Below are 18,256 nucleotides of genomic sequence, written 5' to 3' on the forward strand. Positions count from 1 at the left end.
TCTAAAAAGCAACGTTTCCATGGAATACAAAGTCTTTTTGTATTCCTGTTTTAATGTGGCAACAGGACATAAAGTTATTTAAACCAATTCTTACTAAAAATAACTCTTTAATGCTTTCAACAAAAATATTTATGTAATAAAACATTCTGCAGAATTTGATGAGTACTAAAATAAATCTATTCAGGTATATTTTATGGATCAGTGACTTTTTTTCCATCAGTTTACTTGGGGATGATACAATAAATTCATTATCATTCATACCTATTACATAAATTACATTACAAAATGACAAATCCAAGTGATATTGTTAGAGAAAAAAAATGCATTTAAATGCCTGGTCTATCTTTTAATTGACTGCAAACCCTAACAGCAGCCTTTCATTGAAAAGACATAAATGGTTGTTAATGAAAAACACAAAAATTTTAAAAAGTGCACATGCTATCATGTTTACATAAAAATGGATTTTGATTTTAAATGTTAAAAAGTTTCTAAACATGATCAAAAGTGCAAAAAAATAAAAAAAGCTTGACCTCAAAAATGCATGTTTTGAAGAAGTATCCATGGAATTACAAAAATGCTATTTTCTATGTTTTTTGTTTTGTTTTTGGCTAAATAAGAATAAATTATTTGACTTTAAATGTCAATTAAGAATATGTCTAAGGATATTTAGAGTTTGGAGGTAAATGTCTGTATAAACATACCATGCAAACATGACAGGAAATCCACATTGAAACAACTGCAAGTAAGATACTGCCTGCTAACAGATCCAAAAGACCCCATTTCAGAACAGCGAGCGCTATCCTTTTATCACCTTTGCAGTTGTAGGAAAAGAAGAAAAAAATAAATCTGTGACTTATTAATGATTTCTGCAAGTTGATCATTCATCTCATGGGTGTGGCAAGGAAGTCATGTTGTTTTGCTTGTCTGATCAGTATTTTTAAAAGTAGGCTAAGCATGCAATTGCACCTAACAAAGATCTTCAAAAATAAATAGAAAAAAATGAGAAAAAGCCAGATCATTTATTGCATTCTATTCTATATGCCGTTGAACTCTTGGCTAGCTCAACATTAGCAGTTTATAGAAATAAGCTAAAAGTTATGACTTCTCTGACTTGTGAATAAGATATAAGTACATCCATTTGTTTGATTAAAGCTGCCCCTCTGTTTGAATGTAACAGCAAGTACGCTTTTTTTGTGGTCACATTATTCACAAATGACTGGCAGATATTATACTTTCCTTTTCAAAAGTTTCTTTTTACCCCCAGCCTTCCACTCGTTCTCTGCTCCCTCTCATGGATGCCATAAATACAGACTCTCATTAGTCCTGCGTTACATTCTCCCACTCATCCCCCACCCTCCGCCATCTCAAACACTCCACACCACACAGCAAGAGAGCCGCAGTGACGTATTCCTGGCCATCTCATTATACCATATCATAAAAAGCTGGTCGCCAAGGCAACAGATCCCTGTGTTTCCCTGGCAACCGGCCGCCATGTCAAGGTGGCTCATTCTCTCCTGGTGAATGAGAGGGGAGGAGACAGTGGCAGCCAATGGAGAGCGGTGAAACGTGCAAAGGGGGAGGAGAGGTTGAAGATTGCGTGAATTGGAAAAAATGCGACCCCTCCTGGTCACATTTTGGTATCACAAAACAGATCCTGAAAAAAGAAAAATAGAGTTGGGGGGGAAAAAAAGAAAATTTATGTGTAGGAAAAAGCTATCATTTAATGCCTCTGCAGTGTGATTTACTCACAGTGCCGTTGTTCTCCTGTCCCAGTTTCTTGAAAATGTGAAGAACTGCATCATGAACCGACACAAACAAACAGCTCTTGGGGACGAACTCGGAGAAGAAGTTTGCCCTTTCCATCTGTTCCACCACACAGGCTGTGTTTACAGCACATAAAGACAGAGCAGTGTTGATGACTTTAAGAGACTGCTTGTATTTAGGTGTGTGTTATTTATTCATCTGTTTTTATGGGTTTTTTTTTTGTTTTGTTTTTGTTTTTAATGCACTGTTTAGATAAGTACTGAATTTTGTTGCATTTTTCTCAATAACAATTACAACAATTCAGCTGACCATCATAGGGAACACATATCAACCTGATATATTTCTGCCTGACTTTTATGCACTATCCGGAACAATGTGGCGCCTCACAGCCTGAGACCTTGATGCATTCACTATCAAAACCTAATGCCTTGATTTTGTATTCACCTCACTTCTGTTTCTGTTTTGTCTGTGGGTAGGTTTACCTTGACAGCCGGCTAGATAGATGGTCACACCAACGTCCCCAAAGTCCCTGAAAATCTGAAATAAGAACAAAACTTTATTCATCGTTTGCTGATCTTCACCCAACTAGGAAATCCAGATACAGACGTACATTTTTTAGCGTCTTCACAGCAACTGTGTCCAAAGAGCTGGTCGCTGAGACATCCAGAATGATGCTGTGAGTCCCAGATCTATAGCTACTCTTCTTCCCATCTTCACCTTGTTTTGAATCCACAGTGACGACCTCATATGAGTCTGAATCAGAGTCGGATGTGACTTTGTCGGAACGATAACCCCAGTTGATTTGACCTTTGCCAGAGATGTCTGAATCTGTGTCTGCCATGCTCAAAACCACACCTTTCTGGTTATCCTTATTCTTATTTAGCCTCTGTCAAAAAAGGAAAAGAGTGATGACTAAAAAATATCAGCTAGCGCCAGTATGCTTGCAGCATGCATACATTTTTCTTTGCTTCATCCCTTTCTCTTTTTTTCTGTTTTTCTTGTTCTCGCCTCTGCTTGGCTTCTTGATTCTTCCTCTCAGTTTGCAGCTTTCCAATGTCGATTCCACTCTACAGAGGGTTTGTGTGTCGTAATTAAGACAAAGAAAAAGAAAGTGAGGCAAGAGAGAGAAATAACGAAGCCATAGAGGCTAATGTTACCAGCAGAAAGAGATCGTATTGCACTGTCATGGGCACACATGCACACACCTTCTCTTGCAGGGACTCCAAGTACATTTCAGCATTTGTGAAATTGATAGTGCCTGATGAGTGGAAGATTTTTATTCCTGGGATCTCTTTGGCCTACATGGATGGAATAATAGACAAAAACAACAACATAATTTTCTCTGAACCATAAATTGAAAGGTTCATGTTTTGCTTAGCTCCTTCTTTATCATGACACATCAAGGCAGAACCCTAATTTTTGCAGCTGAAGTTCCATCCTGCCATCAATTGTAAACAAAATGCCTGCTGAACTCTGAAGGTTTCAGACAAAGACTCTCACTCCAGCCTGGAGAGAGCAGTCAACATTTTTCCAGTTTTGAAGTGACGTGTGCCACTGAGCTAACTTGTTGCAGAGCTGCTAATGTTTAGATTTGTACCACTATTGCCTTATCAGAGTCAAGTATAGTTTAGAAGTATGGTTTAACAAGAAAATACAAAAGCAATATAGAACTATTCACAGTAAAATAACTCAAGAGCTCGTGGCCTGTGGACAAGGTTTCTCATTGTTTCTGAGAAGATGTTCAACCTTTGCAAAAACCAGCGATCAAATTAAATATTGCAACATCCAATGCTAAAATATTACAAGTAAAGAAAAAGAAACTGAGTAAAACTTGGATGATTTGTTTTGGAGCAATAATGTTACCTCTTTGTAGGCCTCTATGTCCAGATACAGCTCTGTGTCTGGTACATTGCCCAAGATTGAGTACCTGGGTCTGAAACGAGTAGCAATTATATGATTAAGACAAGTATTGCCCTGCAGCCTTTCACTAATTAGATCACAGTCCAATCATTGTCAGTAAGTACGATCAAAAGTGTGTTTTTACAGTTGTGTTTTGAAGATGATTGTGAGCATGGAAAAGCCGATGGAGACAGCCAGACCCAAGTCCAGATTGAGGAGGATGGTGCTTATGAATGTGACCAGCCAAACAAGCTGCGTGGCAACGATACCAGCAGTTAGACGTGTCAGCAGTTCCACAGACTGCATTTAAATTGAAATGGATGAAAAAGACTCACCAAGTCAACCTTGTTGGACTTCCACAGCATGGGCATATCCATAAACTGCTTGAACATTCCTCTCAAATTCACAATCACGATTGTGGATAAAACCGCCTGAGGAAACACAAATGAATTCAGACAAAATCCCCAGCTTTACTGGGTATGAACTCTGCTCATGTTGGCAGCATGTTAGAGTATCTCTGTTATGTTTGTCTGATTTGTTCTTTTTGTAGACATTAGTTCAAAAGAAGTTTGATTGAGGTATTTATTCCCTTTGGTTTTTGATGCTGTGCAGTTGGAAGGATTTTTTGCTCCTACTTTTTTTTTTTGTTTTTACTTTTGGGCACTTCTTATGATGTGTCGCCATGCCAACAAGGTATTGTTTTCACAGCTGGAGGAAACTGATCCGCATCTCAAAAACTCAAAATACCTGAACTACAACCATGAATACCAGAGGAGTTGAAAAGGAGGTTTCATCGATGCAGAGCAGAACCAAAGAGAAGGAAATGAAGTTGATTAGCAGAGTTTGCCTACAACTGATGGTGTCATCCAGGACATATTACTGCAGAATATCATCTTTGTTGTCTGAATACTGAACTTTTAGCAAATCATGAAAGTCATGAGGCTATGATAGCAGCAGTCTTTAGTCAAAGGCCTGTTAAGATTTGTTGCAAAACTGACTTCTACTGGAGATCCTGACTGCCCACAGCATCACCGGCCACAACGAGTCTTTGATGATGCTTGGATGATTTGACTTGAAACAAAATTTAAAATGCTTTGAGATGAAAAAAGTATTTCTCAATTGAATTTGAATTCAGATGGATTGTAGTGATTATGGGTGAGCTTTAAAATCAAATTATGCCCATAGGTTTTCCAAACCAAAACAGTGTTGTAACGAGTAGTGGTGTTACTGATCAGTTCAGAATAATTCAGTCGTCGTTTGACCTGTTTTTAAATTTCTGTTTGAACGTTTATCTCATTCCCAGGATGTTGTGATGCCAATCAAGAAGATTTTTGTTGTTGCTGTGCTCTGCACTGACGATTAGGTTCAGTTCGGAGTATTTAAAAACAGTGAAATGACCCTCCATCTTAGAGAAACATGCAAAAAGCCATTTTATCTATACCAGAAACCACTGTTAGTGAGAGAAGAAGGGAAATGGTGCTACCTTGGGGAGATCTTCAAACAAGGAGCCAATTTTCAAAACTGTAATGAGCACTATAACGGAGGAGACCATCCCAGCAATCTGACAAAAGACAAACACCAAGACAAAATGTAAATCTGCAAAATGTACAGAAGTTTCAACCAAACATCTGACTGGAGCTGAATTCTACAGCAGAGTTTCTATTTCATTTTTCTTTGCTTTTGCAATGTGATCACATTCAAATTTGTTTTACTTGAGTTTTGCAGCCGGTGCTCTCCTGTACAAGACTTCGAGACATTGAGGACGCCACAGCGTAACACCGGAAAAAACCACCGATGGTGTTACAGAGACCAAGAGAAACCAACTCCTTGAAAAAGAAAAGCAGCAAGACAGGAAAAAAACACATCAGTGAAATGTTAATTACCTAAGCCTACTGTTTGAAAAATACATTATTTTCAAAGCTAATATGAATTCATCTTTCAGTGGTTTGCTGTTAGACCTTTAATTTGTTTTCATGAGCTGCATGCCCATAGATTTTGTAACTTTTCTGGACAAAAGTGTTCTGTTTATTCAGATGTCTTGGTCTGGCTACTGCCCTCTGAAATCAGCTGCCAGCAGCACGTTTAAGACATTTGATCACGTAAAGCTTGTTGAGCACGAAACATTTAGCAGGTCCATTTAGAGGTTCTGAGTGCTGCAAACCCATTTCTCTCCACAGCGGAAGATTCAGAGACCTAACATACATCAGAGTGCATGTTAGAAATATAATAATGACTAAACGATCTTGGAGACAACTTGCTTTGATAGAACAATGCAGGTTTCTTCAGTAAATTGGTGCAATACGGTAATTTTCTTTGTAACAAAAAGCAACACTGTTTGAGCACTAATGATGGTTTGGAATTTGAATTGTGTTATTAGCAAACAGTAAAAAAAAACCCAAAAACTCTTGTCTTTTTTCCACTTATACTGACTTTATCTAATGCAACTTGTGTCTAGCATTTTATCAGAGCTCATCTGTTCTGGTTCATTTAGACTACCGTAATTGAAACCATGTTGTGGCCATTTATGCTAAAGTTTTGTAGTTTATAATTTCTACCAATTTTGTTTTGTTCTTTGGGTAGTTGGAATATATTTAAGTTAATTTAGAATCAAAATTTGTAATTAATTTTTATATTTGGAATTGTTTAGATTACGTTGTTAATTGTTAGACCCTCCCACCAATTTGAGTAATTAAGAACACACCGGGTGCTTGGTGGATTGTTTGGTAATGTCAGGATCTGTGTTTTCTGTGTTCATTTAGAGTTTTTTTGTGTCCTTGAGTCTCTTCGTTGTCCTGTCCTCCCCTTGATTGTTCCCAGGTGTGTCTCGTTCTGTGATTACCCTCCCGTGTATTTAACTCCACCTGTGTTCCTTGTTCCTCGTCGGGTCCTCGTCAATGTTTCGTCAATGTCCAGTCTAGTCGTCGTCTATGTTAGCTTCAGTGTCTCCGTGTGCCTGCTGTCCGTTGTTTGACTTATTCTTCATTAAATCATCATCATATTCATCATTCCTGGGTCCGCTGCCTCTGCCTCACCACCTCACCACCCGCACCTCATGACAGAAGGACCCGACCATACCGATCGGTGAGGCTGCTATAATGGACCCAGCTGGAGCGAGGTTCCGACCAAAGGAGCAGAGCGGAATGAGGCGGAGATCCGGCAGGGAGGAGAGGGAGCTAGTGGAAGCCCTCGCCGACTTGCAGCGGGAGCTTTTCCGGGGGACAAGACTGGTGTTGGCACCCCCCGGATACGGCCCCCGTCGATACCTCCGTCCGGGAAGCCAGCGACCTGAGCCGCCGGTGGAGCCGGCCCCTCGTCGCTTTCCGGAGCCGCCACCTCCGCTGTCTGCCCGGAGACAGCGACGTGAGCCGCCGGCAGACCCGGCCCCTCGTCGCTTTCCGGAGCCAGCACCTCCGCTGTCTGCCCGGAGACAGCGACGTGAGCCGCCGGCAGACCCGGCCCCTCGTCGCTTTCCGGAGCCAGCACCTCCGCTGTCTGCCCGGAGACAGCGACGTGAGCCGCCGGCAGACCCGGCCCCTCGTCGCTCTCCGGAGCCGCCACCTCGACGGTCAGCCCGGAGACAGCGACGTGAGCCGCCGGCAGACCCGGCCCCTCTTCGCTTTCCGGAGCTGCCACCTCCACGGTCAGCCCGGAGACAGCGACGTGAGCAGCCGGCAGACCCGGCCCCTCGTCGCCTTCCGGAGCTGTCACCTCAGCTGTCAGCCCGGAGACGGCGACGTGAGCCGCCGGTGGACCCGGCCCCTCGTCGCCTTCCGGAGCTGTCACCCCCGCAGCCGGCCCCCAGGCTTCGCTCCGGCTCACCTCCGCTGCCGGCCCCCAGGCTTCGCTCCGGCTCGCCCCCGCGGCCGGTTCCAAGGCTTCGCTGCGGCTCGCCCCCGCGGCCGGTTCCAAGGCTTCGCTGCGGCTCGCCCCCGCGGCCGGTTCCAAGGCTTCGCTGCGGCTCGCCCCCGCGGCCGGTTCCAAGGCTTCGCTGCGGCTCGCCCCCGCGGCCGGTTCCAAGGCTTCGCTGCGGCTCGCCCCCGCGGCCGGTTCCAAGGCTTCGCTGCGGCTCGCCCCCGCGGCCGCTTCCAAGGCTTCGCTGCGGCTCGCCCCCGCGGCCGCTTCCAAGGCTTCGCTGCGGCTCGCCCCCGCAGCCGGCCCCGAGGCTCCGCTCCGGCTCACCTCCAGCCGGCGCATCCGAGGCCGAATCAGCCGGCGTTCCAGCCGGCGCACCGGAGGCCGAATCAGCCGGCGTTCCAGCCGGCGCACCGGAGGCCGAATCAGCCGGCGTTCCAGCCGGCGCACCGGAGGCCGAATCAGCCGGCGTTCCAGCCGGCGCACCGGAGGCCGAATCAGCCGGCGTTCCAGCCGGCGCACCGGAGGCCGAATCAGCCGGCGTTCCAGCCGGCGCACCGGAGGCCGAATCAGCCGGCGTTCAAGCCGGCGCACCCGAGGCCGAATCAGCCGGCGTTCCAGCCGGCGCACCCGAGGCCGAATCAGCCGGCGTTCCAGCCGGCGCACCCGAGACCCTGACCTCCAGCGTTCCTCCTGAGACCCTGACCTCCAGCGTTCCTCCTGAGACCCTGACCTCCAGCGTTCCTCCTGAGACCCTGACCTCCAGTGTTCCTCCTGAGACCCTGACCTCCTGCGTTCCTCCTGAGACCCTGACCCTCTGCGTTCCTTCCGAGACACCGACTCCCGAGACCCTCTACGTTCCCTCCGTGACACCGACTCCCGAGACCCTCTACGTTCCCTCCGAGACCCCGACTCCCGAGACCCTCTACGTTCCCTCCGAGACCCCGACTCCCGAGACCCTCTGCGTTCCTCCTGAGACCCTGACCTCCAGCGTTCCTCCTGAGACCCTGACCTCCAGCGTTCCACCCGAGACCGAGACCCCCTGCGTTCCACCCGAGACCCTGACCCTCTGCGTTCCGACTCTGACCCTCTGCGTTCCACCTGAGACCCTGACCCTCTGCGTTCCGACCGAGACCCCCAGTGTTCCACCCGAGACCAAGACCCCCAGTGTTCCACCCGAGACCGAGACCCCCAGCGTTCCGACCGAGACCCCCAGCGTTCCGACCGAGACCCCCAGCGTTCCGACCGAGACTCCCAGCGTTCCGACCGAGACCCCTTGTGCGCCGACCGAGACCCCCTGTGCTCCACCAGAGACCCTACCTCGGGGGGCTCGTCATCGCCGTCTGTGGGCGGCCCCCGGGGCTCATCATCGCCACCTCCAGGGCCGCGGACGGCCGCTGGACCGCCTCCTGGGGTCCCGCCTCCGGGGTTCCCGCCTCCAGCGCCGCGGACGGCCGCCGGACGGCCTCCGTGGTTCCCGCCTTCAGCGCCGCGGACGGCCGCCGGACGGCCTCCGTGGTTCCCGCCTCCAGCGCCGCGGACGGCCGCCGGACCGCCTCCGTGGTTCCCGCCTCCAGCGCCGCGGACGGCCGCCGGACCGCCTCCGTGGTTCCCGCCTCCAGCGCCGCGGACGGCCGCCGGACCGCCTCCGTGGTTCCCGCCGCCGCGGACGACCGCCGGACCACCTCCGTGGTTCCTGCCTCCTTTGCCTCCGCCCACCCTGTGGGTAGTTTTTTGTTTGTTTATGGACTCTTGGCCCTTCTTGTGTTTCCGCCCACGATGGTGGGTAGTTTTTTGTTTTTCTGGACTCTGGCCCCCCGTCCAGCGCCCCTCCGCCCACCCTTGTTGTGTTTTTGTTTTTTCTGGACTCTGGCCCCCCATCCGGCGCCCCTCCGCCCACCCTTGTTGTGGTTTTTTTTTTTGGGCGTCTGGTAGCCGCCCTTGAGGGGGGGGGTACTGTCAGGATCTGTGTTTTCTGTGTTCATTTAGAGTTTTTTTGTGTCCTTGAGTCTCTTCGTTGTCCTGTCCTCCCCTTGATTGTTCCCAGGTGTGTCTCGTTCTGTGATTACCCTCCCGTGTATTTAACTCCACCTGTGTTCCTTGTTCCTCGTCGGGTCCTCGTCAATGTTTCGTCAATGTCCAGTCTAGTCGTCGTCTATGTTAGCTTCAGTGTCTCCGTGTGCCTGCTGTCCGTTGTTTGACTTATTCTTCATTAAATCATCATCATATTCATCATTCCTGGGTCCGCTGCCTCTGCCTCACCACCTCACCACCCGCACCTCATGACAGGTAAATGTCTGGTGTGGACAGGAGGTTTTTGTAAAATGATTTTTTGACCACTTATTTACACTTGTTTACACCTTTTTATACCTTCAAACATTAAATTGAGATTATTTTTCGTTTCGACTAAGTTACAAGACCTTTTTTGGTAATTATTTTATCTCTACTTTTACAATAAATAAATCAATTCGGAAGTGCGTACAAATCCAAAACCATCTGTTACCACCCACAGCCTGTATTGGAATTTTTGGCTTTTTTGGAACGGAAGGCTGCGACACCTAACATACATCAGAGTGCATGTTATTAGAAATATAATAATGACTAAACGATCTTGGAGACAACTTGCTTTGATGGAACAATGCAGATTTCTTCAGTAAATTGATGCAATACGGTAATTTTCTTTGTAACAAAAAACAACACTGTTTGAGCACTAATGATGGTTTGGAATTTGAATTGTGTTATTAGCAAACAGTAAAAAACCCCAAAAAACTCTTGTCTTTTTTCCACTTATACTGACTTTATCTAACGCAACTTGTGTCTAACATTTTATCAGAGCTCACCTGTTCTGGTTAATTTAGACTACCGTAATTGAAACCATAACCTCAATTTCCTTGTAGATAATTTGAAACATTTATCATGTAATAGCTTTCTGAAATATGATTTATCATAAAGGTGAACCAGCCTTTATCCACTGTTGTGTTGACTGTATTCAACATGTAGATTCTTCATAATATAACTTCCAGAGCCAAAAATGAAATAATGTAAATGTGAGTTGGTACAGATTAAAAGACATTTTTCAGATTTAAATATTCAATCTCAAAAAAGTTTTACTGATAAGTGGAGCTAAACATACAGCAGGGTCTGGGTTCTACAGATATTTTGAATGTGCCTCAGCTAGTTTAATGAACTATTTTTTGTGCAGCAGAAATGAGGATTTAAAGCCGACTCCTGGTTAGGTTTTTCTGATTTTGCTCCTCTGTCAGCAGTATGGCTGCAATCCAGATTAAAACCTTTAATGTTTTCTTTTTCTTATATAAATAAAACTAAAATTAAACACTACAATATGTTAAGCAATACAGTGATTCAAAACACATTTAAGAGTCACAATTGATACAGTGAAACCTGGTCCTACATTGTATTGAGTCAAGATGCTGAATGCAAATTCATGTCACAGTTTCAGATTTTTATTTCTAACAGGATTTAAAAATCATTTATGATTGTCATTCTACAAACAGTTATGCTTTGTAAAATAAAGTTTTTAGTAACATGGCATGCATAGCGAGTTTTGCAAGAGACTGTACAGCAGCGGGGTTATTCCTGTCTTTGTGGTCAGGATGAGGCTTGATCAGTCACTTTTTCCACAAGTGTGACTGTCATGAACAACTGTGAGTGATCAGACAACAAACTCTAAATTCAGAGCAGTGATTCAGCCTCAGTTGAACTGTCAGCTGCTTGAGGGTGTGACCTCCTCACCTGATTGCTGTTCACCTTGTAGCCATGTTTGAGGGCGAACGTTTTGCCCAGTGAAATGTTGATGGCGTAGCCAACGATGGCTATAGCGAAAGCATCGCCGATTATCTGTGAGAAGAGTGTGGTGTCAGGAACACGAGGGGGCTTGAGCCTGAGGAAAGATAAATGTTTTTTTTTTATATAGCTACAATAAAAAGCAGATTCAGTAATTGACTGTTGATTTCTAAAAAAAACAACAACAACAACATATAGTTGTTTTTCTTATTATTTGACTTTTTGCGGAAATGTTCAGGGTCTCTTCACCAGGTTTCACCAGAAATCGGTAGTGTACTCCTGAAATGTGATACTATTCCCATTTCTGTGTGTCCACCTGCCCATCTACTTTCTTTTTCTTTCTGTTTTGCCAAAAAGTCCTCGACATTTTAAAGCCAGACGTGTGAACTCACCCGCTGGGAATCTCTCCAACCACATCAATTGAATATTCACTGTTGAGTCCACAAAAGTGGGTTATGATTGTTGCTGTGACGATCTGATGGAAAGTAATGGCAAACAGGATACTAGTTTAAAATGAATACACTGAGTAAATCATTACTTTGCACACATATACAACACTTCTCTTAGGAAAGCTACAACCATTCGTCACTCAGCTCAAATGTAGGGTTATACTACCCCCTAGTGGAATCTGAAGAGAAACAGCAAGAGATTAAGTGAAAATGAAAGAGAGAAAGCGGAGTACTCACAACTATAAGCTCTATAGGGATTGGTAATGGTAGCTTCTGTCTGTAGCGATCATTGATTTCTTTAACAACGATGAGAACGGAAAGAGCTACCACGCTGACCAACAGCTCCGGGACCTTCGTCTGAGGAAGAAGTCTGCAAATATCCACCACAGTCTGTATGGAAGGGAGCAGTAAAAGTAGGAAGTACTGTACATCCCTGCAGGAAATCTTAATGTGATGACTGTTGCCATGTTGAAATCCGTTCTGGGATTAATGGCTTAAAATTAATAGAAGCACCAACTGCAACTTTGACTTAAAAGAAATGCAAAAGAAAGAAAACTTGGAATTTCTTTATTTTTCTCACATACTCACATAAACAAGGTAGAATGGGCCAATGAAGCGAGCTGGTTTGACTCCAAACAGGCATTTGAGCTGAGAGACGCACACATGGCACGCCGATGCTGTGGTGTAGCCTCGAACTAGCGGCTCGGAGAGGTACATCACCATGAAACCAAACTTCACCAAGCCCAGCAGGATCTTCCAAAAGAAAAATAATAGAAAAATTAATCTTCCGGCAATTCACCCACGGTGATGAGATCAGAGTGAACGTAAACATAAAGACTCACCTGAAAGATTCCAGCCAAGACTGTGAGGGAACACGCTACCTGTACTCTATACAAGTCCCTTGCAGTCAAGTTCACAATCTCTGACCCATTGGTGCCGTTTACAATAAAGTTACTGTCAGGTGCAAGCCTCTCTGTCACACTGCCAACCATGATACTGACCACAGCAAACGTACCTGGACACACACACACACACACACACACACAAAAACTCCAGCATGTAGGAAATTTTTCCACTGTAGAAGACAAAGGAGGGTCAATAAGGACTCCTCAGTTAGATGTTTCCTCTCACCAACAGAGATGTGCCTGGAGGTGCCAAAGATACAGTAGACCAGCACCGGGAAGAGGGAGGAGTAAAGTCCCAACACGGGGCGCAAAGAGGCCAGGAGAGCATATGCCATACCTTATATAGCAAAAAAAGAAATGCAGTTAAAGACTGCAAATGCTTTTGTTACTTTCTTTGCTCCCATGTCTTCCCATTAAAAGAGAAGCATCAATGCTTAACCCCCCCCACCCCACCCCACCCCCCTACCCGTAAATTTCACATAGTCAAAGTTTTTAACAAATAAACCAATAAATTTAGAACTCAGTTTGCATGAATACAAACCCTGTGGCAGATGCATGATTCCCACGCTGCAGCCAGACACCACATCACCTAAGATATTTTCTCGAAATTGGTATTTTGGCAGCCAGGAGAGAATGGGAATCCAGGTCAGCAGTACGTCCTTCACTCGAGACACGGAGCACCTGCAGCAAGCAAACAAACAACCAAACCAAAAAGCAGAAAGAAGCAAAACTTTTCTCAGTGTTTTGTTAGCAGGTGATTGAAGACACCTATTTGTCTTTATTAACCAACATGAACTTGTTCATGTTAATGTGTACAGTCAAATAAGACGCCTGCTGAGAGGTTTATCAGCCACTGCTGTTCTTATTACATTGCAAGAGCATCTACAACCAAAGCATACACAAGCTTGACATATGTTGCTAAATATTTCACAATATTTAAAATTTTTTGTCATTTTCTCAGAAAACTAACGCAATACCTTTTCTTCTGATCCTGCCTCTATTTATTAGTTGTTCTATATTAATGAATCACTTCAATGCAAATGAATGCACAGGCAAATAAAAGCACTTTTAAAGATCCAACACTCAGTTTGACTCTGTAAAAAACAATGCTTCTGTCCAGAACATATTTCTGTCTCTCTTTTTTTTTTTTACCATTTGTCAGCAGCGCCTCCACCCTCACATTTCTTCTCTTTTTTGGTTTTACCTCAGCATGTCTTTCATCTGTTCACCAGCGGTTGGTTTGGTGGACCATGTCCCTTTTTGGGCCACCACATCCAGGCGGGACTCATCCAGGACTTCCCTATGGACGACGTACTCCCCAAAGGTTGCGTATCTATCCTCCATGTCTTCGTCTGGTCAAGTAAAATCTGCAAACAATCATAAAACCTCTATCTGCTTAAGGCTCCTGCTCTCTGCTCAAGGGTCTCTGTGAGTGAAAGAGATGTGTCAGGTGTCACCATACTTCAGTACTGAGTAACACCGCTTGTTTCCTTTTAAACTGAGGGAGTGACTGAGAGTGAGAATCTGCACCAGTGTGTGGGAGTGGCCGTTTCTCTCCTGTCTTCAGAAGATACACCATCCCTGATTCTCATGGGCAGTTCTGGACAGGAGTCAATACTCCTGATGCTGGCCCATCTACTGAAGAGATAATGCTAAATCAGTTACATATGATGATATGCACTGGTACAGAAACCCTAACTAATTGATGTTTTGGACCTATTTCATCTTTAACTTTTACAGTTTTACTTTAACAATTAATAAAAAAATTAAGGTGTTGCATTTTTAGCTTCAGTCGTTTTCATGTACTAGCTTGAGGGTCTGAAACATTGCCACCCCGAAACCCCAAGAAGTTCTTTCAGTGTCAGTGGTTCACAAAGTGTGGGGCGCGCCCCCTGGGTGGGGGCAGTATCATTGCAGGGGGGGCGCGGGAAGCGGTATGGATGAATGACAACAAAAAAAAAACAGTTACACAAAAGTGTTTCACTGTAAAGATGATTTGTAGTGTGTTTTATTGCAACCTGAAGTGTGAAATAAACTTCAGTGGAGTTTGAAAACTCGGGCATCTGGTCAGGATGCCTCCTGGACGCCTCCCTGGTGAGGTGTTCCGGGCATGTCCCACCGGGAGGAGGCCCCGGGGAAGACCCAGGACACGCTGGAGGGACTATGTCTCTCGGCTGGCCTGGGAGCGCCTCGGGATTCCCCCGGAAGAGCTGGAAGAAGTGGCCGGGGAGAGGGAAGTCTGGGCCTCCCTTCTGAAGCTGCTACCCCCGCGACCCGACCCCAGATAAGCGGAAGAAGATGGATGGATGGAGTTTGAAAACAAAATATGTGTATAGGTTTATGTCTGGTGTGCCCAGTTGATTTTTTTTTCTTTTTTGGGGGAGATTTTATTGTAATCCATGGGGGGGGGGGGGGGGGGGGGGGGCAGAAGAAAATCTTTGGGAACCACTGGGCTTGCTTAATATAATAATCAGGTTTTTTTGTTTTGTTTTGTTTGTTTCACAGTTTTGCTTTGTGTCCACATGGAAAACACTGCCTGCACAGTGGCCTACCTCTTAAATTTGGTCTGGAGCCAGCACTGCTGATACTCACTTAAGCAAACAAACACATATATACAGTACATGTCTACTGTGTTCTGCAAGCATCCATCGGTGTTGTTTGAGTGTATGAATGAGTTTTACTGAAATCTTTATGACATCCTGAATTTTATGAACAAAGAACATTCGCTCTGAAGGAAGATAACAGATGACCCACTAGATTACTGCTATGATTTTATTTTCCATATTGAGCAAAATGTAGCCAACATATCTTAAAATGTATGAGTGGATTCCTTGAACATTAAACACTTCTTTTCGAAGTTATTTTTTATATTTAACAGAAAAAAGGGGGAAAAAAATTAAAACAGCCATATAAAATACTTTTTTTTCAAAGTAGATTGGAAACTGAAACAGAGTCTTTGGAAAATCTCAGAGTTTGTGAACTTTTCTTGGGTTCCTTGAATTTAACAGATTCTTTACTCATTCTCCTTGCCAAAACCTTTTAGTTGCCTTGGACTATCTTTGCACAGATATTTAGTGATGTTAAGATAAAATCACAATTAAAGTTGCAATCAACTTACCCAATCTTTAGCATAAAACTTTTAAAATAAGTGTCAACTCTCTATCTTTAGCCTTAAAATTCATTTAAAAAAGATATTTTTTTGGACATATTGTTAGATGGACAGTATTAAGATGGACATATTGTTAAATTTTAGGATAAAAATGATTGAATTTTTTTGGGCAGATTTTTACACTTAGCTTATGTAAATTTGTTTTCATTTGAGAGTCAGATTATAATAGTGATAACTGATAGCACTAATTTTAATGCACACTGCTAAAGAAAAACACTTTAAAAGTATGTAAGCTTAACTCAGCTAAGATGCATATCCACATGACTTTTTTTATTGAGATTAATTTTGTTTGTTAGATTGATGTTGAATGTTGAGAACTACTATGCTTGTCTGAATAAAATGTCTTGTGAGAAAAAAAACAAGGAGACATTTTGTTTAAATCTAAGTGAAAATCTAGTGCTTTATTTTTTTGCAAGCAGAATCAGAAAAAAAGGGTTTTATTATTGATATAATTTATTGATCTTATTTATCTTAGACACCACGCAGCATTTACATTTATACATTTTGAGTCATTTTTTTGCTGTCTTTTCCTCAGAGACTACTACTAAAACCAAAGGTTTACTGAACACTCAAGTGAAGGAACAGTTGACTCACATAAGGAAATTTCACTTAAGAAAAAACAGGAACTTCCAATGGATCAGTGTTAAATGCAACATTCCTCCGCATATTAACCATGGCCCTGTCACACACACACACACATGTAAATGTGTGATTTTAAAACCCAGTAACATTTTGATGACCAAGCACAGCTGAAAGAACAGCTTGTTTTGAAAGAGAGAACATTGAATCAAGGGACAGTTATGCAAAGACAAAGTCAGACATCTGAAAATGTCGTGAGTAGTTCATCCAGATCTCAGCATGTTTGATGTTAACGTTTGACCTCATTTTAAGGAGATTATAATAGGAAAATGCTAAAAGCAATAAACCTAAAAAATAATTTAGTTGCATCAAAAAGTTGCATTTCAAATCATTTTCTTTAAAATTTATATTATTTACCTTTACGTTGCTAATTTGCAAATTACTCTAAAACCATTTTTTCTGAACCAATCAGCATCGGCTAAGTCACATTGACGTTTCTGTTTGCTCAATCTTCATCTTAGTCAAGGCCGATCAAACACAAACATTCTTCAAAAATCTCTGTTATCTTGAGTTTGAAGTGTCTGTCTGCACCATTACGGGAGTTTCCACTCACCTTAGGCTGCTACCAGGTCTTATGTAGAACTAAAAGGCAGGTTAAATCAGTTGTTTCCTTTAACAAGTTAAATAATAACATTTTAAAAGGCAGTCTGTTTTTCTCCTAACTTGAAAAATCTCATCTGAATGTCGTCTCTGAGCTGGACTTGCAGCCAGCTGAACTACCGCTGTGGGTGGTGGGATTTCCCCTCTGGAGCAACCCTCGTTCACAGCTTTTACGACTTCTGATCGGTTCAGTTGGAGAAATGTTATTTACATTTACCATTAAAATCTTTGGCTAGGGCGTGCTGTGGTGGCATAGGAGATAGCTCGACCCACGTTTGGAGGCCTTGAGTCCTCGACGTGGCCGTTGCGATTCCCAGACCCAGCGATATTTGCCGCATGTCCTCTGCCCTCTCCTTCCCCCTTTCCTGTCAGCCTACTTTCATATAAGGGACACTAGAGCCCACAAAAGACCCCCTGGAGGGGAGAGAAAAATTAAAATAAATCTTTGGCTGAAGAGGCGATTATAATCCCAGTGTAGGGTAAGAATAGATTATGACGAGAATTTATTAAATTACTGAAAAACGAGCATATTGAAATGACAGCCATAGAGAAAGTCTAATGCTCCAACGATCCGGAGATCTGATCTTTGTCCCGCCCCCGCAGCCAACGAACCAATCAACAGCTAACTCCAAACTGGCCCGGTCTGGCCGGCCCGATTGGAACCACAGCTCTCGTGGTTCCAGGGAGCCGGGTGGTACCGGGTCTGACTGTGCAGTGCAAAAGGGGCTATAGACACATTCACTCCGTTCAGGTACATGAAGCGGCCTGAAACACGCCATACAGTGTCATTTTGTTGTAAATGTTGAAAGTTCTAAGTCAATGTTTCATTTTTATTGTACTCTTTTATTTAAAAAAAAAGCTTAAAAACAAACAACAACATAAAAGGAAAGGACAGTTGTTGTTTTTTTTATTTGGGATTCAGCCTCTTAACTGTAATATAAAACGTTCCTTGTTGTGTTTGTTTCTGTTTTAAAGGTTGAACGGTTTACATCATAATTGTATGTATTCAAACTCGTAATGTAATGTAAATAGCTGTTGATTGTGTTTGTCTTTCTTTTAAATGTTGCAGGTTCTGTGTCAGTGTTGCATTTTTATTATGTCCTCCATTTGGTACAAATAAATGCTAAGAAACAAACAAACAACAGAAAAACAACTAAACAAAAATGGAAAAGTCG

At 43.7% G+C, this 18,256-nt stretch overlaps 1 protein-coding gene across 1 annotated transcript; it reads right to left on the reverse strand.

Annotated features, from left to right (window-relative positions):
• Positions 1–567: 567 nt before the first annotated feature.
• On the reverse strand, positions 568–14,160 carry LOC116719234 (solute carrier family 26 member 6-like). The gene is made up of 19 exons (XM_032561721.1): positions 13,878–14,160; positions 13,215–13,354; positions 12,900–13,010; positions 12,611–12,783; positions 12,357–12,521; positions 12,006–12,158; positions 11,712–11,794; positions 11,269–11,416; positions 5,376–5,489; positions 5,147–5,224; positions 3,999–4,094; positions 3,809–3,915; positions 3,628–3,697; positions 2,970–3,062; positions 2,721–2,831; positions 2,375–2,650; positions 2,247–2,301; positions 1,750–1,880; positions 568–1,654 (listed from the first exon to the last, which is right to left on the reverse strand). The coding sequence occupies exons 1-19, from the start codon at positions 14,015–14,017 to the stop codon at positions 1,628–1,630; spliced, it is 2,271 nt and encodes a 756-aa protein (XP_032417612.1). The 5' UTR covers positions 14,018–14,160; the 3' UTR covers positions 568–1,627.
• Between the last annotated feature and the right edge of the window lie 4,096 nt (positions 14,161–18,256).

Source organism: Xiphophorus hellerii, chromosome 1, assembly GCF_003331165.1.
Source record: "Xiphophorus hellerii strain 12219 chromosome 1, Xiphophorus_hellerii-4.1, whole genome shotgun sequence".
Lineage (NCBI taxonomy): Eukaryota > Metazoa > Chordata > Actinopteri > Cyprinodontiformes > Poeciliidae > Xiphophorus > Xiphophorus hellerii.

Coding starts and splice junctions, on each gene's coding strand:
- LOC116719234 (XM_032561721.1), bottom strand. CDS start 14,017: ATGGAGGATAGATACGCAACCTTTGGGGAGTACGTCGTCCATAGGGAA. Junction 13,011..13,214: donor AATCATGCATCTGCCACAGG/GTTTGTATTCAT, acceptor TTGCTATATAAG/GTATGGCATATGCTCTCCTG. Junction 12,784..12,899: donor CTCCAGGCACATCTCTGTTG/GTGAGAGGAAAC, acceptor GTGTGTGTCCAG/GTACGTTTGCTGTGGTCAGT.